The sequence below is a fragment of the Mobula hypostoma genome, chromosome 3, assembly GCF_963921235.1.
Source record: "Mobula hypostoma chromosome 3, sMobHyp1.1, whole genome shotgun sequence".
In the NCBI taxonomy this organism is placed as follows: domain Eukaryota; kingdom Metazoa; phylum Chordata; class Chondrichthyes; order Myliobatiformes; family Myliobatidae; genus Mobula; species Mobula hypostoma.
The window spans coordinates 65,953,352-65,973,475 of record NC_086099.1 but is presented as its reverse complement, the minus strand read 5'-3'; the positions used below and the strand labels follow the sequence as shown (position 1 = coordinate 65,973,475).

Genomic DNA, 20,124 nt, shown 5'->3' with positions numbered 1-20,124 from the left:
AACAAATCCCAGCAAAATCCCAACAACAGATGTTCTGCAACTAATGGGTTGAACTGAGCTGCTCACTAGTAATTAAACCATTGAATTGCACAGTGCAGCCATATATCCAGAGTGTACTGCGTGCCAGATGTGGGCACAATATGTCACTCCATTCAACCTTATGCTTACAGCAATGGTAGTGGCTATCCAGTTCTTTGTGTCCATGACAGCTTCTAGAAGGTCAGTCCTATTTGTCTCATCCCGTTCTCAATTCCTGGTGCGCTCCAATTTATTCTCTCTCCCAATTCCCCACAGTTCCTTTTTTCCCACCAACCTGTATTGAGGAGTATCCTACAGAAGCCAATTAACCTACTAGATAACATTTGGGATCTGTATCACAGATGGAAACAGAAGCCCTCAAAACCAGTGTGGTTATGGGGGGAATGTGCAATTCCATAGAGACAACACCTGAGATCAGGCTCAAATCCAGGTTCATGCATCTATTAGACAACAGCACTAATCACTGTGCCAGCATGCTTTGTTGTGGTTATCACAGGGCTGAAAAACAAAACTCAGTTGTGTTGGCTTTGCCCAGAAAATCATTGCATTAAGCTATGACTCTATTAATTTGAATGAAGATTTCTGGCCCTGTAGGTTAATTTTTTTTTAAACAGGTGGTTGGAGAAAGTTCATTTTATTTGTACTTATTTTATTTTGTTTCAAATATTTTAATTTCTAAGTGTTCAAACGGTTCATTCTTACATTTAATGGCCCAACAGTTACTACTCCTCAACCATCAGGCTCTTGAACAAAAGGGGATAACTACATTCATTTGCCCATCCATCAAAACATTCACACAACCAATGATCCCACCTTAAGGACTCTTTATCCTGTTAATTTATGTTCTTGTTATTTATTGTTATTTATTTATATTTGCATTTGCAGTTTGTTGTTTTCTGCACTCCACTTGGCCTTTCATTGATCCTGTTATAGTTACTATTCTATGGATTTGCTCAGTATGCCCACAGGAAAACGGATCTCCGGGTTGTATATGATGACGTATATGTACTGTGATAATAACATTCACTTTGAACTTAATTATTATAATCAATCTGAATAGCTCTTACATCGGGTGCAATTTGAAACTGTTCCTAAGCATTACAGACTTTGATACAAAGTGAAGCTCTGACCTCAGTTTCTCTTTCATCTGAAGGATGGCGATGTACTCCAGAGACACAGCTTCATCAGTGGGTTGTCCAGGGCATAAGTGGTGAAAAGGGCCATATTACACATGGCTGGATGTCTTTTGGGTGCAAGGGATGGGGTTAGTTCAGTCAGCCCTCTCCATTTTGAGTGGTAAATTTGGGTTTCAGGCTTAATGAAGTTCGGCTCAGCGTGATAATTTGCTGGTTCTCCTTCCTTACATTCATAGGTAGATAATCAATAAACAGAAATTTTCAGAATAAGTTAATGATTTGAAATAACAGCAGTGTGGTAAAATTAATGGCCCGGCAATATTCTTAGCTAACTCCTTTTAAATGCTGGAACGGAAACTGTCTAGTTCTTCTGCTTTGTGTCATTAGATTCTTCCTTACTGACACTTACCTCGAATTAACCTTGGTCAGATGAGATTTGAAATAATTCTTGTTTCAATAATAAGCCTATCTTTGTCAACATAAGGGACTATCTGTTTTGGAGAAACAAGTTACTCCTTAAACTGGAACATCTGATTTTACCAACAAGGCCAGCACAGGTCATAGGCCTAATTAATGTAACGGAGCCATACTCAAACAAATGCTTAAAGCCAAATATTAACTACTTAACAGATAATGAAAATCTTGATGCATAGAAGTCTATTAAAAGATGCTTTATATTCACTAACGTATTTTCCTTTCACTTTTTAAGTCTTCAGAAGTACAATTTGGTGGTAAACTAATTCAGAAGAAGGCATCTAACAGTTGTTTGCTATCTACTATAAGTAGAGATTGTTAGTGACGTTGATATTTTCCATTAACAGTAACCATGCCCACTTTAATTGTCAATGTTAGATCAAAAGCTAAATAAAAAAAGTGTCATTTCTGCTGTTAGTTGTGAAATTGTTAATAAGACAAACCTTAAATAAGGCAGAAGACTACACCTAGCACGAATGAATCCTTTTCTTGGCAGTATCAAGGAAGGACAGTGAACAAACAGTGCCTAAATATGACGAATGGCTGAGTGCAACACAAGACCTATATATATAAGTTCTAATTTTAGGCTGTAGACAAACTGGCATCCAAATCTAACATGGAATGTTATTTGCAGCTTTAGCACCATTAATATATTATTACACTTAAATCACTTAGATGATTGTTTCAAATTTCTATTATATCACTCACTTGCTTTTACTTGTATAAATTATACACGTAAATCAAGGCAAGTGGACTTGCTGTGTTGTTTAGAAGACATTTCACCACTCATCTGAGAGGCTTATTCCGTTATAATCCATGGTAGGTAGGTTTTTGGCTTATAAATTCTGAGTTGTTAAAAAGGTATATTAATGTTAAGAGTGGTAGAGGTAATGAGAGGGTCATTAGTTTTATCTTTGCATGAACGTAGGTGTGAACTGTTGTGGGAACGCCAGGGTAAAGATCTTAGGACTACGTTGTCAGTAGCTGATAGGTGGTGACATACCCCACTCCCTCTGTTCAGGGATGGGTTTTCTAGTTTGACAAAGATGGCTTCTTCAGCCCCTCTTTCAAACCACCTGCCCTCCCTGTCCAAAATATGCACATTGTTATCATCAAAGGAGTGTCTCTTGTCCTTTAGGTGTAGATATACAGACGAGTCTTAATCTAAGGTTAGCCCTCCTATGTTGGGCCATCCATTTGTGAAGTGGCTGTTTTGTCACACCGATATACAGATCTGTGCAGTTTTCATTACATTGGATAGTATATACGTTATTGTACTGTTTATGTTTGGGTGTAAGATCCTTGGAAGGAGAAGAATAGCGCTTAACTCGGCAGTGGAGTTATCGGGGCACCATCTTTTGATGGTGTTTCTGTAGCAAGCTGTTCTTGTTTTTACGAGGCCGAGTTGCTAGCTTGACACTCAACCCAACTTCGATTTGAACTCGGGAACCTTCGCTCCGGAGTCCAGCGCTGATATTATTGTGCCAAGCGGGACATAGTAGGATCCTTGGGATGGACGAGTTTCTGTCAGAGTGTGTTTGTAGGTTTGAAATATACAGGGATTTGGTGCTTGTTGAAAATCCTTCTGAGTTTCTCTGGAACTCCAGCTACATATGGCATGACTATGTTTTTTCTTTCTGCTCTGCTCCTTACCTCTGTCTGATGGACTGATGTTTTTGTTGCTGTCTTGATGAAGGCCCAGTCAGAGTAACCACAGCTTTCAAGGCTTTTCAACCCTACAAACACACTCAGACAGCTGTTTGTTCTGCTTTCAGCCTGTTTGGGTTATTGTTGAAGATAAAGTCTCTCCTTCAAGCGGCATTCTGCAGGCATCTTCCTTTGTGCCCCACTCCGCAGCTCCCGCCAAAATAACCCAAACGAGACTACTGTCCTTCAGAAATCAGATCCCACCCAGTTCTCTCAAATGTTTCACGGCATCCCACTGGGCAGAAAATTACAACACGTGCCAAGACAATCCACCTTGGTTGATACAACATTCCTAAGATGGTCAGCTTGGCTCCTTATCTTTAGCTGAAGCCAAAACACTCTTCCCAGCAACACATGCTGCTTTTGCAGAAAACTGCTAAAATAAAAACGGTAAACAGAACATTACAATAGGAAAGCTAATGGAATGTTATTATTTATTGCAAGTGGAATTGAAAGTCATACATCAGTTCAGCCACACATCAGAAGAACAATGGATAAGAATGAGGATTAATGTGGAAGCAGTTCAGAGAAAATCTAGTAGACTGTCATCTGGAATAGAGAGATTACCTTATGAGGAAGGGTTGGACAGCTATGGCTTGTTTCTGATGGAGTTGAGAAGAATGAATGTGAACAATTGAAATTAATTAAGATCCTGAAGGATCTTAATTAGGATAGGTGTGCAGAAGATTTTTTTACTCTTGTGGGAGAATAGGGGACACTGTTGAGTCACCCCTTTAAAAGAGAGTTCAGGATTTTGTTTTCTCTCAAGGGGCTTTGAGTCATTGGAACGCTATTCCTGATGGGATGAAGCAAGCAGTCTTTCAACACGTTAAGGTAGAGGTAAATAAGTGCTTCACAAACAAGAGGCGTGGGTATGGAAAGATTTCTGTAGGTAGATATGAATGTAAACATACAGTAAGGTTATAATCAGATCTTGCTAAATTTCATATTACTCTTGAGAGGGCAAGTTGCCTACTTCTGCTTAATTCATATGTAATTTGAAGAAATGGGACAGTACAAGGAAAATATGAGGCAAAGGTAGAAAATAAATTACATTTGAAAGAAAATAGATGGTGTCACATGCTTCCAACATGTGGTTCCACTGAAGTCAAATTGGTGGATTATGTTCATTGATCATTTAATCAAACGTGAAAGTAAACTATTTGCAATCCATATCAATGACACAGATGAGGAAACTGAGCATTATATATCCAAGTATGCAAACAATATTAACCTGAATGACAATGTAGATGTGGGAGTAAGATGTAGGGAGTAAAATGTGGGGACTATACGTGAACAGCTAGGGGCTTGCCAGATGGAACATAAAGTGCAAAAATAAGAGCCCATACACTTCGGCAAAAAAGAAAGGAGTTTTTTTTTACTTAATGGTGAGTCATTATTAAGTGTTGGCGTTCAGAGGAATGTGGGTGTCCCTGTACACAAATCATTGTAAAATAGTGTGCAGACACTCAAGCAATTAGAAAACAAATAACATGTTGGCCTTAATTACAAGATGATTTGAGTACATGATTAAGTATGTGGCATTGCAATTAATCAAGTCTTGGTGAGGCAACACCAGGAATATTGCACATAAGTTCAGTCTCCATATTTGAGTTGTGATAACGAGAGTACAACACAGGTGCATCAAATTGAATTCAGATAATTGTACATTTTCATCTTTTTCAGATTTCTGTTACTTTGTATTATCACAACTTTGCTCATTTAATTTCCCACAGTACCATCCTATCACAAAACATGCTGACTGTTTCTTTCTTGCTTCCACCTTTCTCTTTATCAGCAGTTGCAATGATGCAGTATCTCTGTTCAACTCTGCAGATCCTGCTCAACTCAGCAAGGAATCCAATATTATGTACTTTATTCATGCAGTCGAAGAGGGAAATTATTTGGTAAAATTCTAGATGATTGAAGCAAATCCTAGCAATCACTCTAGCCTAGATTTTGTGAAGTCCGTGCCTGATATCCACTCCAAACAGAAACTGATCCAATAGCCATGCCTTCACCACTCCTTCTGACCTTCCCCCACCGCACCCCCCAACGAGGTGGAAAATTTTGTTCTCATAAGGCCCTTATCTTTGTCCCTCTTCGCCTGCATCTCAGTGAGTTCCACACCCGCCATGACGCCGTGCTCTTCTTCCATCACCTCTGTCTCTGAGCCCACTGCTTTGGCAAGAATTCCCTACCCCACACCTTTACCCATCTCCAACCCTCCTCCTCTTCTCGGAAACCCCATTCTGGTTCTTTGCCTGCTCTGGATTTTTTCATTTCTAATTGCTGATGAGTCATCAACCAGGTCAACTTCAGCAATCCTCACTCCTCAAACCTTACCCCTTCTGAATGTACTGCCCTCTACTCGTTCTGTACCAATCCCAACCTTACCATCAACCCCACAAGCAACATTGGTGCTGTTGTAGTGTGGCAAACTGGCCTGTACCTTGTTGAGGCCAGGTGACAACTCTCAGACATCTCTTCCTACCTACCCCTTGAAAAGGACCCCACTCCGGACCATCAGAAAATTGTTTCTGACACCATCACTAACCTCATCAACTCTAGAGCACTCCCATGCACAGCCTTTGAGAGATCCACAAACCTGATTGACTGGGTTGCCCTGTTTTCTCTGCTTGCTACTATCCCACTGAACCTGTGTCCACATACCTCGACTCCATTCTTTCCCCCTTGGTTCAGTCCCATCCCACCACCATCCATGACACTTCACATGCTCTCGATCTCAACACCTTTCAGTTCCCTGGCCCTGACCACCTTATATTCACTATAGATGTCCAGTCCCTATACATTTCTATCCCCCATCAAGAAGCTCTCCACTAAAAGACTCAACCAGTTCGTCCCCCCGCCACTACTACCCTCCTCCATCTGACAGAACTGGTCCTCACCCTCAACAATTTCTCCTTTGGCTCCTCACACTTTCTCCAGACTCAAGAGGTAGCCATGGACACTGAATGGAGCCCAGAGATACCTGCCCTTTCATTGGCTATGTAGTGCTCCACAACTCATCCTGTGCTACATTGACAACTGTATTGGTGCTGCTTCATGCACCCATGCCATGCACAACAATTTCATCAACTTTGCCTCCAACTTCCACCCCGCCCTTAAATCCAATTGGTCTGTTTCTAACACCTCCCTCCCTTTCCTCAATCTCTCTGTCTCCATCTCTGAAGACAAACTCTCTTCTGACAGCTTTTATAACCTACTGATTCCCATGGTTATCTTGACTATATCTCTTCCCACCCCGTCTCCCATAAAGATGCCGTTCCCTTTTCTCAGTTGCGTTTCTACCACATCAGTTCCCAGAATGAGGCTTTCCTTTCAAGGACTTCAGAGATATCCTCATTCTTCTAAGAACAGGGTTTCCTTCCTCCACCATTGACGCTGTCCTCACTTGCATTCCTCCATTTTGCTGATATTTGCGCTCATCCCATCTTCGAACCACCTTAACAATGATACAGTTCCTCTTGTTCTCACCTTCCACTCCATGAGCCTCTACATTCTGAGGAAGGGGCTTCGCCCAAAATGCCAACTACTTATTCATTTCCATAGATGCTACCCAACCCGCTGAGGTTCTCCAGCATTGTGTGTGTGTGTTGCTCTGGATTTTCAGGGTCAGCGAAACCTCTTGTGTTTAGAAACTGGTCCAGCATGGTCTTGATAGAAATATTTTTGTTTCAAAATCTAACTCTTTCATAATTGTACAAGGGCTAAGAGAGTTGTAAAAGAGCGCCTGAAGGCTTTGTGTGTCAATGCAAGGAGCATTCGTAATAAGGTGGATGAATTGAAAGTGCAGATTGTTATTAGTGATTATGATATAGTTGGGATCACAGAGATATGGCTCCAGGGTGACCAGGGATGGGAGCTCAACGTTCAGGGATATTCAATATTCAGGAGGGATAGACATGAAGGAAGGGGAGGTGGGGTGGCGTTGCTGGTTAAAAAAGAGATTAACGCAATAGAAAGGAAGGACATAAGCCGGGAAGATGTGGAATCGATATGGGTAGAGCTGCGTAACACTAAGGGGCAGAAGACGCTGGTGGGAGTTGTGTACAGGCCACCTAACAGTAGTAGTGAGGTCGGAGATGGTATTAAACAGGAAATTAGAAATGTGTGCAATAAAGGAACAGCAGTTATAATGGGTGACTTCAATCTACATGTAGACTGGGTGAACCAAATTGGTAAAGGTGCTGAGGAAGAGAATTTCTTGGAATGTATGCGGGATGGTTTTTTGAACCAACATGTCGAGGAACTAACTAGAGAGCAGGCTATTCTGGACTGGGTTTTGAGCAATGAGGAAGGGTTAATTAGCGATCTTGTCGTGAGAGGCCCCTTGGGTAAGAGTGACCATAATATGGTGGAATTCTTCATTAACATGGAGAGTGACATAGTTAATTCAGAAACAAAGGTTCTGAACTTAAAGAGGGGTAACTTTGAAGGTATGAGACGTGAATTAGCTAAGATAGACTGGCAAATGACACTTAAAGGATTGATGGTGGATATGCAATGGCAAGCATTTAACGGTTGCATGGATGAACTACAATTGTTCATCCCAGTTTGGCAAAAGAATAAATCAAGGAAGGTAGTGCACCCGTGGCTGACAAGAGAAATTAGGGATAGTATCAATTCCAAAGAAGTAGCATACAAATTAGCCAGAGAAAGTGGCTCACCTGAGGACTGGGAGAAATTCAGAGTTCAGCAGAGGAGGACAAAGGGCTTAATTAGGAAGGGGAAAAAAGATTATGAGAGAAAACTGGCAGAGAACATAAAAATGGACTGTAAAAGCTTTTATAGATATGTAAAAAGGAAAAGACTGGTAAAGACAAATGTAGGTCCCCTGCAGACAGAAACAGGTGAATTGATTATGGGGAGCAAGGACATGGCAGACCAATTGAATAATTACTTTGGTTCTGTCTTCACTAAGGAGGACATAAATAATCTTCCAGAAATAGTAAGGGACAGAGGGTCCAGTGAGATGGAGGAACTGAGTGAAATAAATGTTAGTAGGGAAGTGGTGTTAGGTAAATTGAAGGGATTGAAGGCAGATAAATCCCCAGGGCCAGATGATCTGCATCCTAGAGTGCTTAAGGAAGTAGCCCAAGAAATAGTGGATGCATTAGTGATAATTTTTCAAAACTCGTTAGATTCTGGACTAGTTCCTGAGGATTGGAGGGTGGCTAATGTAACCCCACTTTTTAAAAAAGGAGGGAGAGAGAAACCGGGGAATTATAGGCCGGTTAGCCTAACGTTGGTGGTGGGGAAACTGCTGGAGTCAGTTATCAAGGATGTGATAACAGCACATTTGGAAAGCGGTGAAATGATCGGACAAAGTCAGCATGGATTTGTGAAAGGAAAATCATGTCTGACGAATCTCATAGAATTTTTTGAGGATGTAACTAGTAGAGTGGATAGGGGAGAACCAGTGGATGTGGTATATTTGGATTTTCAAAAGGCTTTTGACAAGGTCCCACACAGGAGATTAGTGTGCAAACTTAAAGCACATGGTATTGGGGGTAAGGTATCGATGTGGATAGAGAATTGGTTAGCAGACAGGAAGCAAAGAGTGGGAATAAACAGGACCTTTTCAGAATGGCAGGCGGTAACTAGTGGGGTACCGCAAGGCTCAGTGCTGGGACCCCAGTTGTTTACAATATATATTAATGACTTGGATGAGGGAATTAAATGCAGCATCTCCAAGTTTGCGGATGACACGAAGCTGGGTGGCAGTGTTAGCAGTGAGGAGGATGCTAAGAGGATGCAGGGTGACTTGGATAGGTTGGGTGAGTGGGCAAACTCATGGCAGATGCAATTTAATGTGGATAAATGTGAAGTTATCCACTTTGGTGGCAAAAATAGGAAAACAGATTATTATCTGAATGGTGGCTGATTAGGAAAAGGGGAGGTGCAACGAGACCTGGGTGTCATTATACACCAGTCATTGAAAGTGGGCATGCAGGTACAGCTAGCGGTGAAAAAGGCGAACGGTATGCTGGCATTTATAGCGAGAGGATTCGAGTACAGGAGCAGGGAGGTACTACTGCAGTTGTACAAGGCCTTGGTGAGACCACACCTGGAGTATTGTGTGCAGTTTTGGTCCCCTAATCTGAGGAAAGACATCTTTGCCATAGAGGGAGTACAAAGAAGGTTCACCAGATTGATTCCTGGGATGGCAGGACTTTCATATGAAGAAAGACTGGATGAACTGGGCTTGTACTCGTTGGAATTTAGAAGATTGAGGGGGGATCTGATTGAAACGTATAAGATCCTAAAGGGATTGGACAGGCTAGATGCGGGAAGATTGTTCCCGATGTTGGGGAGGTCCAGAACGAGGGGTCACAGTTTGAGGATAGAGGGGAAGCCTTTTAGGACCGAGATTAGGAAAAACTTCTTCACACAGAGAGTGGTGAATCTGTGGAATTCTCTGCCACAGCAATCTGTTGAGGCCAGTTCATCGGCTATGTTTAAGAGGGAGTTAGATATGGCCCTTGTGGCTACAGGGGTCAGGGGGTATGGAGGGAAGGCTGGGGCGGGGTTCTGAGTTGGATGATCAGCCATGATCATAATAAATGGCGGTGCAGGCTCGAAGGGCCGAATGGCCTACTCCTGCACCTATTTTCTATGTTTCTATGTTTCTATAACCCAGATCTTGCCTTATAAAATTTAAAAATCATCACGCTCTTGATCCTCACTACTGTTTAATGTGAACAAATTGTCATGTAGATCCTTTTCCTTCATCACCTTATCAACCTCAATTTGAACACTGCAAGTCTATGCTTAGAGGCTTCAGTGCACTTTTGCGGTTACAGACAATAGGCACAACACCATGGTGTTGATGACAATCTCAGGAAGTTTTCTTGCTGCTCGTTTAGAGCTCTGGTTGGGGATGGCTGATGGCCACTGGTTGTGTTTGGAGGGGAGAGTGGTATGAGATGGGGTGCAATACTACATATCAGGTGAGGAATTACCAAACTCTTGCACGGTGGTATAGTCACGTTTTCTTAAAAAAAAAACGTGACTCTACCAGTGTACAGAGGGTGGTGGTGGGAATATGGCAAACATAGAAAGTACAAAAGATTTTATTTCATGGAGGTGAGGCAAAAAAATATTAACAGCCTATATTTTACCAGTTCTACTATTAATTAAAAAGGAATGTAATCACCTGATGTGACAATAATTGGAACAACTTTGATGCTGCACTTGTGGTAATTAGAGTTCAGGCAAAGTATAAAGTCAGTGGTCCTCCTTTCAAGCGAGAAGCTTTATACATAATTATGGTAAACATATTACGAAATTCATAGAATGCATAGCACCCATACTGCCAAGTTTAGTAAATATATAGCAATTACATTTCAGCAATATGGTTTCAGCTTCTTCTTCACCACTTTCCTGGGAGTGCACATCACACACAACCTCTCATGGTCCCAGAACACATCCTGCACAATTAGAAAAGCTCACCAATGCCACTACTTTCTGAGGATGCTGAAGAGAGCTGGACTATGCACATCTATTCTCACATCATTCTACAGATATGCTGTAGAGAGCATCCTAAATTGCTGCATAGCTGCGTGGTATAGAAACTACACTGCGACAGACAGGAAAGCTCTGCGACAGGTAGTTAACACTGCCCAACACATCAACGGCCAATAAGGATATATATACACACACACACATATATAGAAAGATGCCGAAAAAGGGCCAGTAACATAATGAAGGGTCCCACCTACTCTGCTTATGGACTGTTTGTCCCACTTCCGTCAAGGAGGAAACTACATAGCATCCACCCCAGGACCACCAGACTCAAAAACCGTTACCTTCCCCAAGCAATAAGCTGATGAACACCTCCACCCATTAAATGAACCCCTGAATACCCCACGGCCATTCTTATCATTTCATCACTTCTGTCATGATGAAAGGTCTCAGCCTGAAACATTGACTGTTTACTCTTTTCCATAGATCGGTGATTCCCAACCTTTTTTAGCCCAACATCCAACTAAAGCACTTTCATTCTTGCCAACACCCTTCTTGGGCATAATATACTTCCGGCACCCCCATAGTGTAAAAACTTGTCCACCATAAGCTAACATGAGAAAAATTATTCTGCTTTGAATTTTTATTTGTCTTTAAACCTAGCTTACACAGTACCTGTGCCCTGTACAGCAACTTTGATATCAATGTGATCCTTGAGCTTGATGGTTTTTAGCAAGGTTTGAAATATCTGCTTCAACTTGTGACAGTAAAAGCCTTAAGTCCCCATGCATAACAATGGCCAAGTGGTTTCTGTTTTTTGTGAGTATGTGGCTCACTGCACTGAAGCTTCTCTCCACAAGGTAGGTAGGAGGATGGAAGTGCAATGAAGAACAGTTTGGCTCTTCTCCAAAGACCAGGAAACTTCATATGACAGTGCAGCCACATACCACAAAAGCCAATATTTTTGAAAAGCATTTTTCCTTTTTCATCATTCTGAACTTTGATAATTCCTCCTTGCAAGCTTTCTTCCTGTTCTTCCACCTTGCAAAGGAATGGCTTATTTACCCAGTCCAGAATTTCCACATTGTTCATATCCTTGAATCAATCCTTCTTCAATGTCTGCAGGTGTAAGCAGTACTCTTACAAATCACTGTCTGTGACTGAGAGTGCCATACTTTCCATGCAGGGAAACTGAGAACATTCTTCTCCTCTTGTTTTGCTTATAAATGTCCAGTTTTCCATTAAAAGTAGTCACTGCACTTTTTGCCTGGATAAAATGGAAATTCTCACCCTGCAGTTTCATATTTTGAATGTTCATTTTGTCATGTAGTTCGGCGAGGTATGCCACAACTCCACGTAGTTCAATTATGTTTCCCAAGCTCTTGTCGACTTTGAGCAAAAATTCAATCACAACATCGAAAAGGTCAAAGTATTGTTTTAAGCAGCAGCCTTTTGACAGCCAGTACACCTCAATGTGAAGAAACAAGCGTTCAAACTCTTCATTGTTATCTTGGCATAACTGGTGAAATATTCTGCTACTTAATGGATGAGCTTTAATTTTGTTGATAGCAGATATTACAAGAATCATGCTTGAGAAGTCGCTGGCTGAAGTTTTTGGCTATGAGATGTTGATGATGAATTACACAGTGGAATGCAAATAGACTTGGAATTTCTTTTTTCATAAATGCCACTAAACCAGCATGCTGACCTGTCATATATGGTTCTCCACCTGTTGCACAAGAAATCATGTTCGTAATCAAAATACTTTTATCCTCAATATACGTTTTAAGCTCATTGTAGATTGATTCTCTGTTGATATTTGCTTTTAACTTCTTACTAGAGAATCTCTTCATAAACTTTTCCATTTTTGATAAACTGTACATATGCCGTTAGCAATGCCTTGTTGTCTTGCACAGTTGACTCATCCAGTTGTATCCCAAATTCTGTTTAATGTAGCTCTGTGCATAGGTGATACTCAATGTCTTCACTGATTTTTGTCAATACGAGCTACAGAGTTATTACTCGGGGGAATTGATTTTAAAATACTGGTATCTATTTTAAGAACAGTGGTGAGCACTTCTGATATAGCAGGCATTATTAATCTTTCACCAATTGTATGAGATTTTCCACACTTTGCTATCATTTGGGAAATGTTATAAGAAGCAACAAGATCACTATCAATGTAACTTTTAGTTAACTTGGCCAATGACTTGAGTGTGCAATACTTTTCAAATGCTCCCTGCAATCTTGATGGTTTCATTAGACAGTACAGTATTACGAATAAGACACATGGGGCATTGCTGAGCTGATGGGAATGGAATAAAACCATACTCCAAGTACGTAACATTGTATTGATGCACTTTCTGTTTCTTTGTAGGATTAAAATTCAAGGCTTCACCACCCTCAGACTCATAGAGATCAAACCATACGTATTTATCCATCAATAATGAACACAAACTGAGAACGCCTATCAGATGTTGATGACAGCAGTGAGTTGACAAGGTTGGAACAATGGTAGTGGCATGCATAGGAAAGGCCAGGCAAAGATGAAGAAGATCACAACAGCGAAAATTATGTTGACAAGGGTTCAGATTGGCATTTGAATGTTAGTCAGGATACAGCTGGTGTTCGGCAAGCTACCTTTATACTATTCCAGTTAGCGTGATTGACCAATCATGTAAGGTCTCATAATCCCGAAAGGTGGTGTTGACCACCCATATGAAACCGAGGTCGCTTTGGAACACCTCAAGAGGAATCCTCGGGGTTGGCAGGTTCACTGATTGGTTCTATTTCACCGTTTGATTCCAGTTGGCACTATATTATTGTGCAACCTGTTTTCCATAGTTCTGTAGAGGAAGTTAAGAGGGTTTACTTGACCTTCCAACAGTTAAATTGCATGAACTTGATCCGTGCCATGAGTCAAAGGGAACCGTTGGGCACCCTGGTTGCTATATTTATGCATCCCCAATAATGTCTGTTTGGTTGGTGCGGTCAGATGAAATTGTCAAGTTTCCAATGCGTTATGATGACGAGTGCTCGCCACCAGCAGAGCTATGGTTGTTCCTGTCTTCAGTGCCTAATCCTGTTGTTTTGCAAATGCCTGCTCTACTAAGTCAGTCAGGTCTCATGCCTCAAGTTAGGGTGCCACTTACCAACACCCCGCCCCCCAAGATTCTTCAACACCCCCGATGACTTCTATTTCCCCTAACACCCCTTTAGGACACGTACCCACCCCCTTGAATAGCGGTACCACTCCCTTTGGGAATCACTACCATAGATGCTGCCTGACCTGCTGAGTTCCTCCAACATTTTGTGTGTGTTACATGGATTTCCAGCATCTGCAGAATTTCTCTTGATAAATTACTTCCGCTGTATACAGTCTATGTATAGTCCTAGTGCAACTTAAGATTCTCAACACAAAACTCCTCCTCCTCTTTGGGGTATTTCCAATGAGGTTTGAAGACACCCTTGAATCTTTTCTTCTGTCTGCCAGGTAATCTTAGTCAACGATAGAGCTTAGAATAGTGTCTATTTTGAAATTCTGGAGTTGGATATACAAATCCTGTACCTCTCCAACGGAGCAGACTGGGAGCAATTTGAGCATCATTGCTGAAGATGCCAGAGAGGCCACTAATATTGGGTCATTGACCTTTCCTGCAATTTTGATGATTTTTGCAAAGAAAGAACTGCTTGAACCTTTTAAATGCCTTGAGGTGCATGCACCAGGCAGTACACATCTCAGAAGCATAAAGGAGAGCAGGAGAGCACTGTTGCCTGGGAGACAACAGTCCAGGCACAAGTTCTTGATCTCCCAATGCACTTTTCCTCAATCAATACCACGCCATGCTGACATAGCAAATTTCATCATCAATATCTGCTTTCACTGAGAATATTGAAGAAAGTGTGTAAGCATGGACATAGAAAAGAGAGTTGGATTAAATGGGTTTATTTTAGGCTGAAGGTATGTAACTACTGGAGTACTCCAGGGATTGGTTCTTGGCCCTCAATACATTGCTCTTTAGATAGATCAGCCATGATCACATTGCGGTGACACAGTCGCATAGCTCTACAATACCAGCGATCGGTAAACTGGGTTCAATTCCCGCTGCTGTCTAAAATGAGTTTATGTGCTCTCCCTGTGACCGCGTGGATTTCCAAGAGGTACTCTGGATTCCTTCCACACTCCAAACACATGTGGTGCAGTTAGCAATTTGTGGGCATCTTTGTCTTTCTTCATAGAAGCTTCCTGTCATGCTGAGATCCTTCAGCATCTTGTGGGAGTTGCTCAAGATTTGAGCAACAGTACAAAAGCAATATTAGCATTCATTTCAAGAGGACAAGAATATAAGAGCAAGGATGTGATGCTGAGGCTATAAGGCATTGCTCAGACCACACATGGAGTATTGTGCGCAGTTTTAGGCTCCATACCTAACAAAGGGTGTACTGGCATTAGAAAAGGTCCAGAGGAGGTTCACGAGAATGCTTCCAGTAGTGAAAGGGTTAATGTCTGAGGAGTGTTTGGTTCTCTGGGCTTGTTCTCTCTGGAGTTTAAAAGAATGAGGGAAGATATTGAAATCTATGGAATATTGAAAGGCCTAGAAAGAGTGGATGTAGAGAGAATGTTTCCAATAGAAGGTAAGTCTCGGACCAGAGGGCACAGCCTTAGAATGCAAGGACGTCCCATCAGAGGTGAGTTGGAATTTCTTTAGCCAGAGGGTGGTGAATCTGTAATTTACTGGCAAGGATAGCTATGGAGACCAAGTCATTGAGTATATTTAAAGCAGATGGAAGAAGAATCCCAGGGATGTATACTGCAAACACGAGGAAATCTGCAGATGCTGGAAATTCAAGCAACACACATCAGAGTTGCTGGTGAACACAGCAGGCCAGGCAGCATCTCTAGGAAGAGGCACAGTCGACGTTTTGGGCCGAGACCCTTCGTCAGGACTAACTGAAGGAAGAGCTAGTAAGAGATTTGAAAGTGGGAGGGGGAGGGGGAGATTGAAAATGATAGGAGAAGACAGGAGGGGGAGGGATGGAGCCAAGAGCTGGACATGTGATTGGCAAAGGGGATATGAGAGGACCATGGGACAGGAGGCCCAGGGAGAAGGAAAAGGTGGATGGGGGGAAAAACCCAGAGGATGGGCAAGGGGTATAGTCAGAGGGACAGAGGGAGAAAAAGGAGAGTGAGAGAAAGAATGTGTGTATATAAATAAATAACGGATGGGGAACGAGGGGGAGGTGGGGCATTAGCGGAAGTTTGAGAAGTCAATGTTCGTGACATCAGGTTGGAGGCTACCCAGACGGAATATAAGGTGTTGTTCCACCAACCTGAGTGTGCCTTCATCTTTACAGTAGAGGAGGCCGTGGATAGACATTTCAGAATGGGAATGGGATGTGGAATTAAAATGTGTGGCCACTGGGAGATCCTGCTTTCTCTGGCGGACAGAGCGTAGGTGTTCAGCAAGGCGATCTCCCAGTCTGCGTTGGGTCTCGCCAATATATAGAAGGCCACATAGGGACCACCGGACGCAGTATATCACCCCGGCCGACTCACAGGTGAAGTGTTGCTTCACCTGGAAGGACTGTTTGGGGCCCTGAATGGTGGTAAGGGTGGAGGTGTAAGGGCATGTGTCCAAGATGAGGGAGATGTCCTCCTTTTTTAAAGAAAGGGGCTTCCCTTCCTCCACCATCAACTCTGCTCTCAAACGCACCTCCCCCATTTCACGCACATCTGCTCTCACTCCATCCTCCCGCCACCCCTCTAGGAATAGGGTTCCCCTGGTCCTCACCTACCACCCTCCAGGTCCAATATATTATTCTCCGTAACTTCCGCCACCTCCAAAGGGATCCAACCACTAAGCACATCTTTCCCTCCCCCCCCCGCTTTCCGCAGGGATCGCTCCCTACGCGACTCCCTTGTCCATTCATCCCACCATCCCTCCCCACTGATCTTCCTCCTGGCACTTATCCTTGTAAGCGGAACAAGTGCTACACATGCCCTTACACTTCCTCCCTTACTACCATTCAGGGCCCCAGACAGTCCTTCCAGGTGAGGCGACACTTCACCTGTGAGTCGGCTGGGGTGATATACTGCGTCCGGTGCTCCCGATGTGGCCTTCTATATATTGGCGAGACCCAACGCAGACTGGGAGATCGCCTTGCTGAACACCTACGCTCTGTCCGCCAGAGAAAGCAGGATCTCCCAGAGGCCACAAATTTTAATTCCATGTCCCATTCCCATTCTGACATGTCTAACCACGGCCTCTTCTACTGTAAAGATGAAGCCACACTCAGGTTGGAGGAACAACACCTTATATTCCGTCTGGGTAGCCTCCAACCTGATGGCATGAACATTGACTTCTCAAACTTCCGCTGATGCCCCACCTCCCCCTCGTACCCCATCTGTTACTTATTTTTATACACACATTCTTTCTCTCACTCTCCTTTTTCTCCCTCTGTCCCTCTGAATATACCCCTTGCCCATCCTCTGGGTTCCCCCCCCCCCGCCACGTCTTTCTTCCCGGACCTCCTGTCCCATGATCCTCTCGTATCCCCTTTTGCCTATCACCTGTCCAGCTCTTGGCTCCATCCCTCCCCCTCCTGTCTTCTCCTATCATTTTGGATCTCCCCCTCCCACTTTCAAATCTCTTACTAGCTCTTCCTTCAGTTAGTCCTGACGAAGGGTCTCGGCCCGAAACGTCGACTGTACCTCTTCGTAGAGATGCTGCCTGGCCTGCTGCGTTCACCAGCAACTGTGATGTTTGTTGGTTGTATACTGCATATATACTTCGATAATAAATGTTTGATAGGTTCTCGATTAGTCAGGGAAGAAAGCAGGAGAATGCGGTTGGGAGGGATGATAAATCAGCCATGAAGGAATGGTGGAGCCCTCTCAATGGGCCAAATACCCTAATTCTGATCCTGGTCCTCCGGTCTTATTTCCAGCATTTGCAGGATCTCTTGTGCCCATCGTCTCGTCTGTTCAATTACTTTGCATTCAGTGACAGTGCAGTCGCAGTTCTGAGAATTTTAACGCCACCTTCACGGAAGTTTGACAGAAGGGAGGAGCAACATTACAACAAGAACCACACCTCCCATGGAACGATCTTTACAACGAATCTGAACTAAATTCCCATTGGCTGCTTTATAACAATATTACGATTAAGTGCGATTTTGCCACTAACTCTCTACACAGCAGACAGTACTTTGCACCGTCTGCCCAAATTACCGCTGCTGCAGTTTTTTTTTTAAATTAATTCCCCTTTCAGAAATAGCGAGAACGCAAACTAAATTTCAAATGTTCCGCGTATTCCGGCCGGAGGTGACGTCAGCTGAGCCGCGTGGTTGTCATTTGTGGAAGTGTGATCATGTGATCGCGGAGTCTCGTGATCCAGGTGTACCGAGCGGACGGTGAGCTGTGTGACCGGGGGGAAAGGGTGGTGCCGCTGCGGTGGGAGGACAGCACTGGAATTGGGGGTGGCAGCGGTTGGTTGAGATGGCGCGGGTGAGGTTGATTGCAGCCCCGAAGGTGTGGGAAAGGCTGTTGGGATCGTGGCCCCCTTTCCCCCGAGATTGGTGGTGTGGGTGGTGGCGGGAGTGTCAGGTCGGAGGATTGTCATCGAGTTGTTCCTACCCAGCGAGCGGGTTTGCCACCTGAGACTAAAGGGGGTAATGTCTGGCTCCTGACCTCGCATCCTAGTGTGTCCTAGTTAGTGGTTGGTTTGTATTATCAGCAGGTCGCAGACCCGCTTGGGCAAGAAATGGGAATGTGGACAGGCTAGTAAATAGATAAGAATTGGGTTGTTATCATAATACTGAGAATAATTGCCTTGCGTACTGTTCATACAGATCAGTTCAATAGATAGTACATTCAAGTAATCCAAGGTAAAATATTAATAATACTGAGAAAGTGCGGTGCAGGTGAACAATAAGGTGCAAGATCATAACCATGTAAATTGTGAGGCTGAGACCAGTTTATCATGCTGGGTAGTATTTAATAGTCTTGTATCAGTAGGGTAGAAGCTGGCCTTGAAAAGGGTGGTACATATTTTCAGGCTTACCTGATATAGGAGGATGAACAGAGAATATCCAGGGTGGATGAGGTCCTTCATTATGAATGAACTATAATTCTCATTGAAGCCTACTGGGCCTAGATATAGTGGATGTGGAAAGAATATTTCACATAGTGTGAAAGTCTGTGATCAAAGGACAGAGCCTCAGAACAAAGCAACATACTTTAAGAACAGCAAATTTAGCCAGAGGGTGGTTAATCATTACCACAAACAGCCGTGGAGGCCAAGTTGTTGGGTGTATTTAAAACAGAGGATGACGAGCTGTTGACTAGTAAAGGTGTCAGAGGTTTCGGGGAGAAGGTAAGAGAATGGAGTTGAGAGGGAGAATAAGTCATAATCAAATGGTGGAGTAGACATGATGGGCCAAACAGCCTTGTTCTGTTTTTATGTCTTATGGTCTTATTGTGCTACTATTTTATTGGACGGAGGCCAGTAAAGCTTTCCTCTCAAGGATAGATTCTGTCTCGTCGTAACCCTCCAGATTCAAATGTTCATCATTCAGGAGAGTGATCCTGAGATAAAAGAACACAATTTTCCCCACAATGCATCTGCCAGGTCTTTGCCAATATTTATTGATGCAAAATGGTTTGGTATGGCAACTGATCTGCCCTTGTCCACAAGAAACGACAGAGTTGTAGGTATAGTGGAGCACATCATCAAAACCAGCCTCCCCTCTGACTGTCTATACTTAGTGCATGGGTATTGCTATCAGTGTATCAGTGCCACATGTACTGAGATGCAATGAAAAGCTTGCCTTGCATACTGTTCATTCAGATCAAATCATTACACTGTGCACTGAGGAAGAAGAGATAAAACAATCACAATGCAGATTAAAGTGTGAGAGCTGTAAAGAAAGTTGCAGTCCAGGTAAGCAGTAAACTGGAAGATCATGATGAGATAGATTGTTAGGTCAGCAGTCCACCTATTGTACAAGATAATAGAATATCACTTACTGAGTATATTCAATATGGAGATTTTTAGGGGAATCAAGATGTGGGGTTAGTGTCTGAAAATGGCACTGAAGTAAAATAATGGCCTAGTTCTTCAAATTCAAATGTTCGTAATTTAGGTGCGTGGTCCTGAGATAAAAGAACAAACATGATTTCAGTTAGTCTGCTATTTCTAGTGTTCTTGTTGAACTTTGCATCATCCTTGGTGTGTAATCAGAAGCTATGTAATCTGAAAGCCTTGTACCTTAAACCCCT

The 20,124-nt window shown here is 42.9% G+C and overlaps 2 protein-coding genes across 5 annotated transcripts in view; one reads left to right on the top strand and one right to left on the bottom strand.

Annotated features, from left to right (window-relative positions):
• The window catches only part of LOC134344057 (protein YIPF5-like), a 55,395-nt gene extending 36,369 nt beyond the window's left edge, over positions 1-19,026 (bottom strand). The window contains exons 1-2 of one of the 4 annotated variants that reach the window (XM_063043216.1): positions 2,093-2,180; positions 1,170-1,398 (exon numbers count right to left, since the gene is read on the bottom strand). Coding sequence is in view for 1 of the 4 variants with exons in the window: in XM_063043215.1 (XP_062899285.1) it covers positions 18,908-18,958 (51 nt within the window). In the remaining 3 variants the exon portion in view is untranslated. Of the gene's footprint in view, positions 1-1,169; positions 1,399-2,092; positions 2,198-3,302; positions 3,434-18,907 lie in introns of those variants that run through there. The other 3 variants (XM_063043215.1, XM_063043218.1, XM_063043217.1) reach the window with 3 other exon arrangements.
• The window catches only part of gnpda2 (glucosamine-6-phosphate deaminase 2), a 35,787-nt gene continuing 33,823 nt past the window's right edge, over positions 18,161-20,124 (top strand). The window contains exon 1 of the mRNA XM_063043219.1: positions 18,161-18,257. The gene's annotated coding sequence lies outside the window, so the exon portion shown is untranslated. The remainder of the gene's footprint in view (positions 18,258-20,124) is intronic.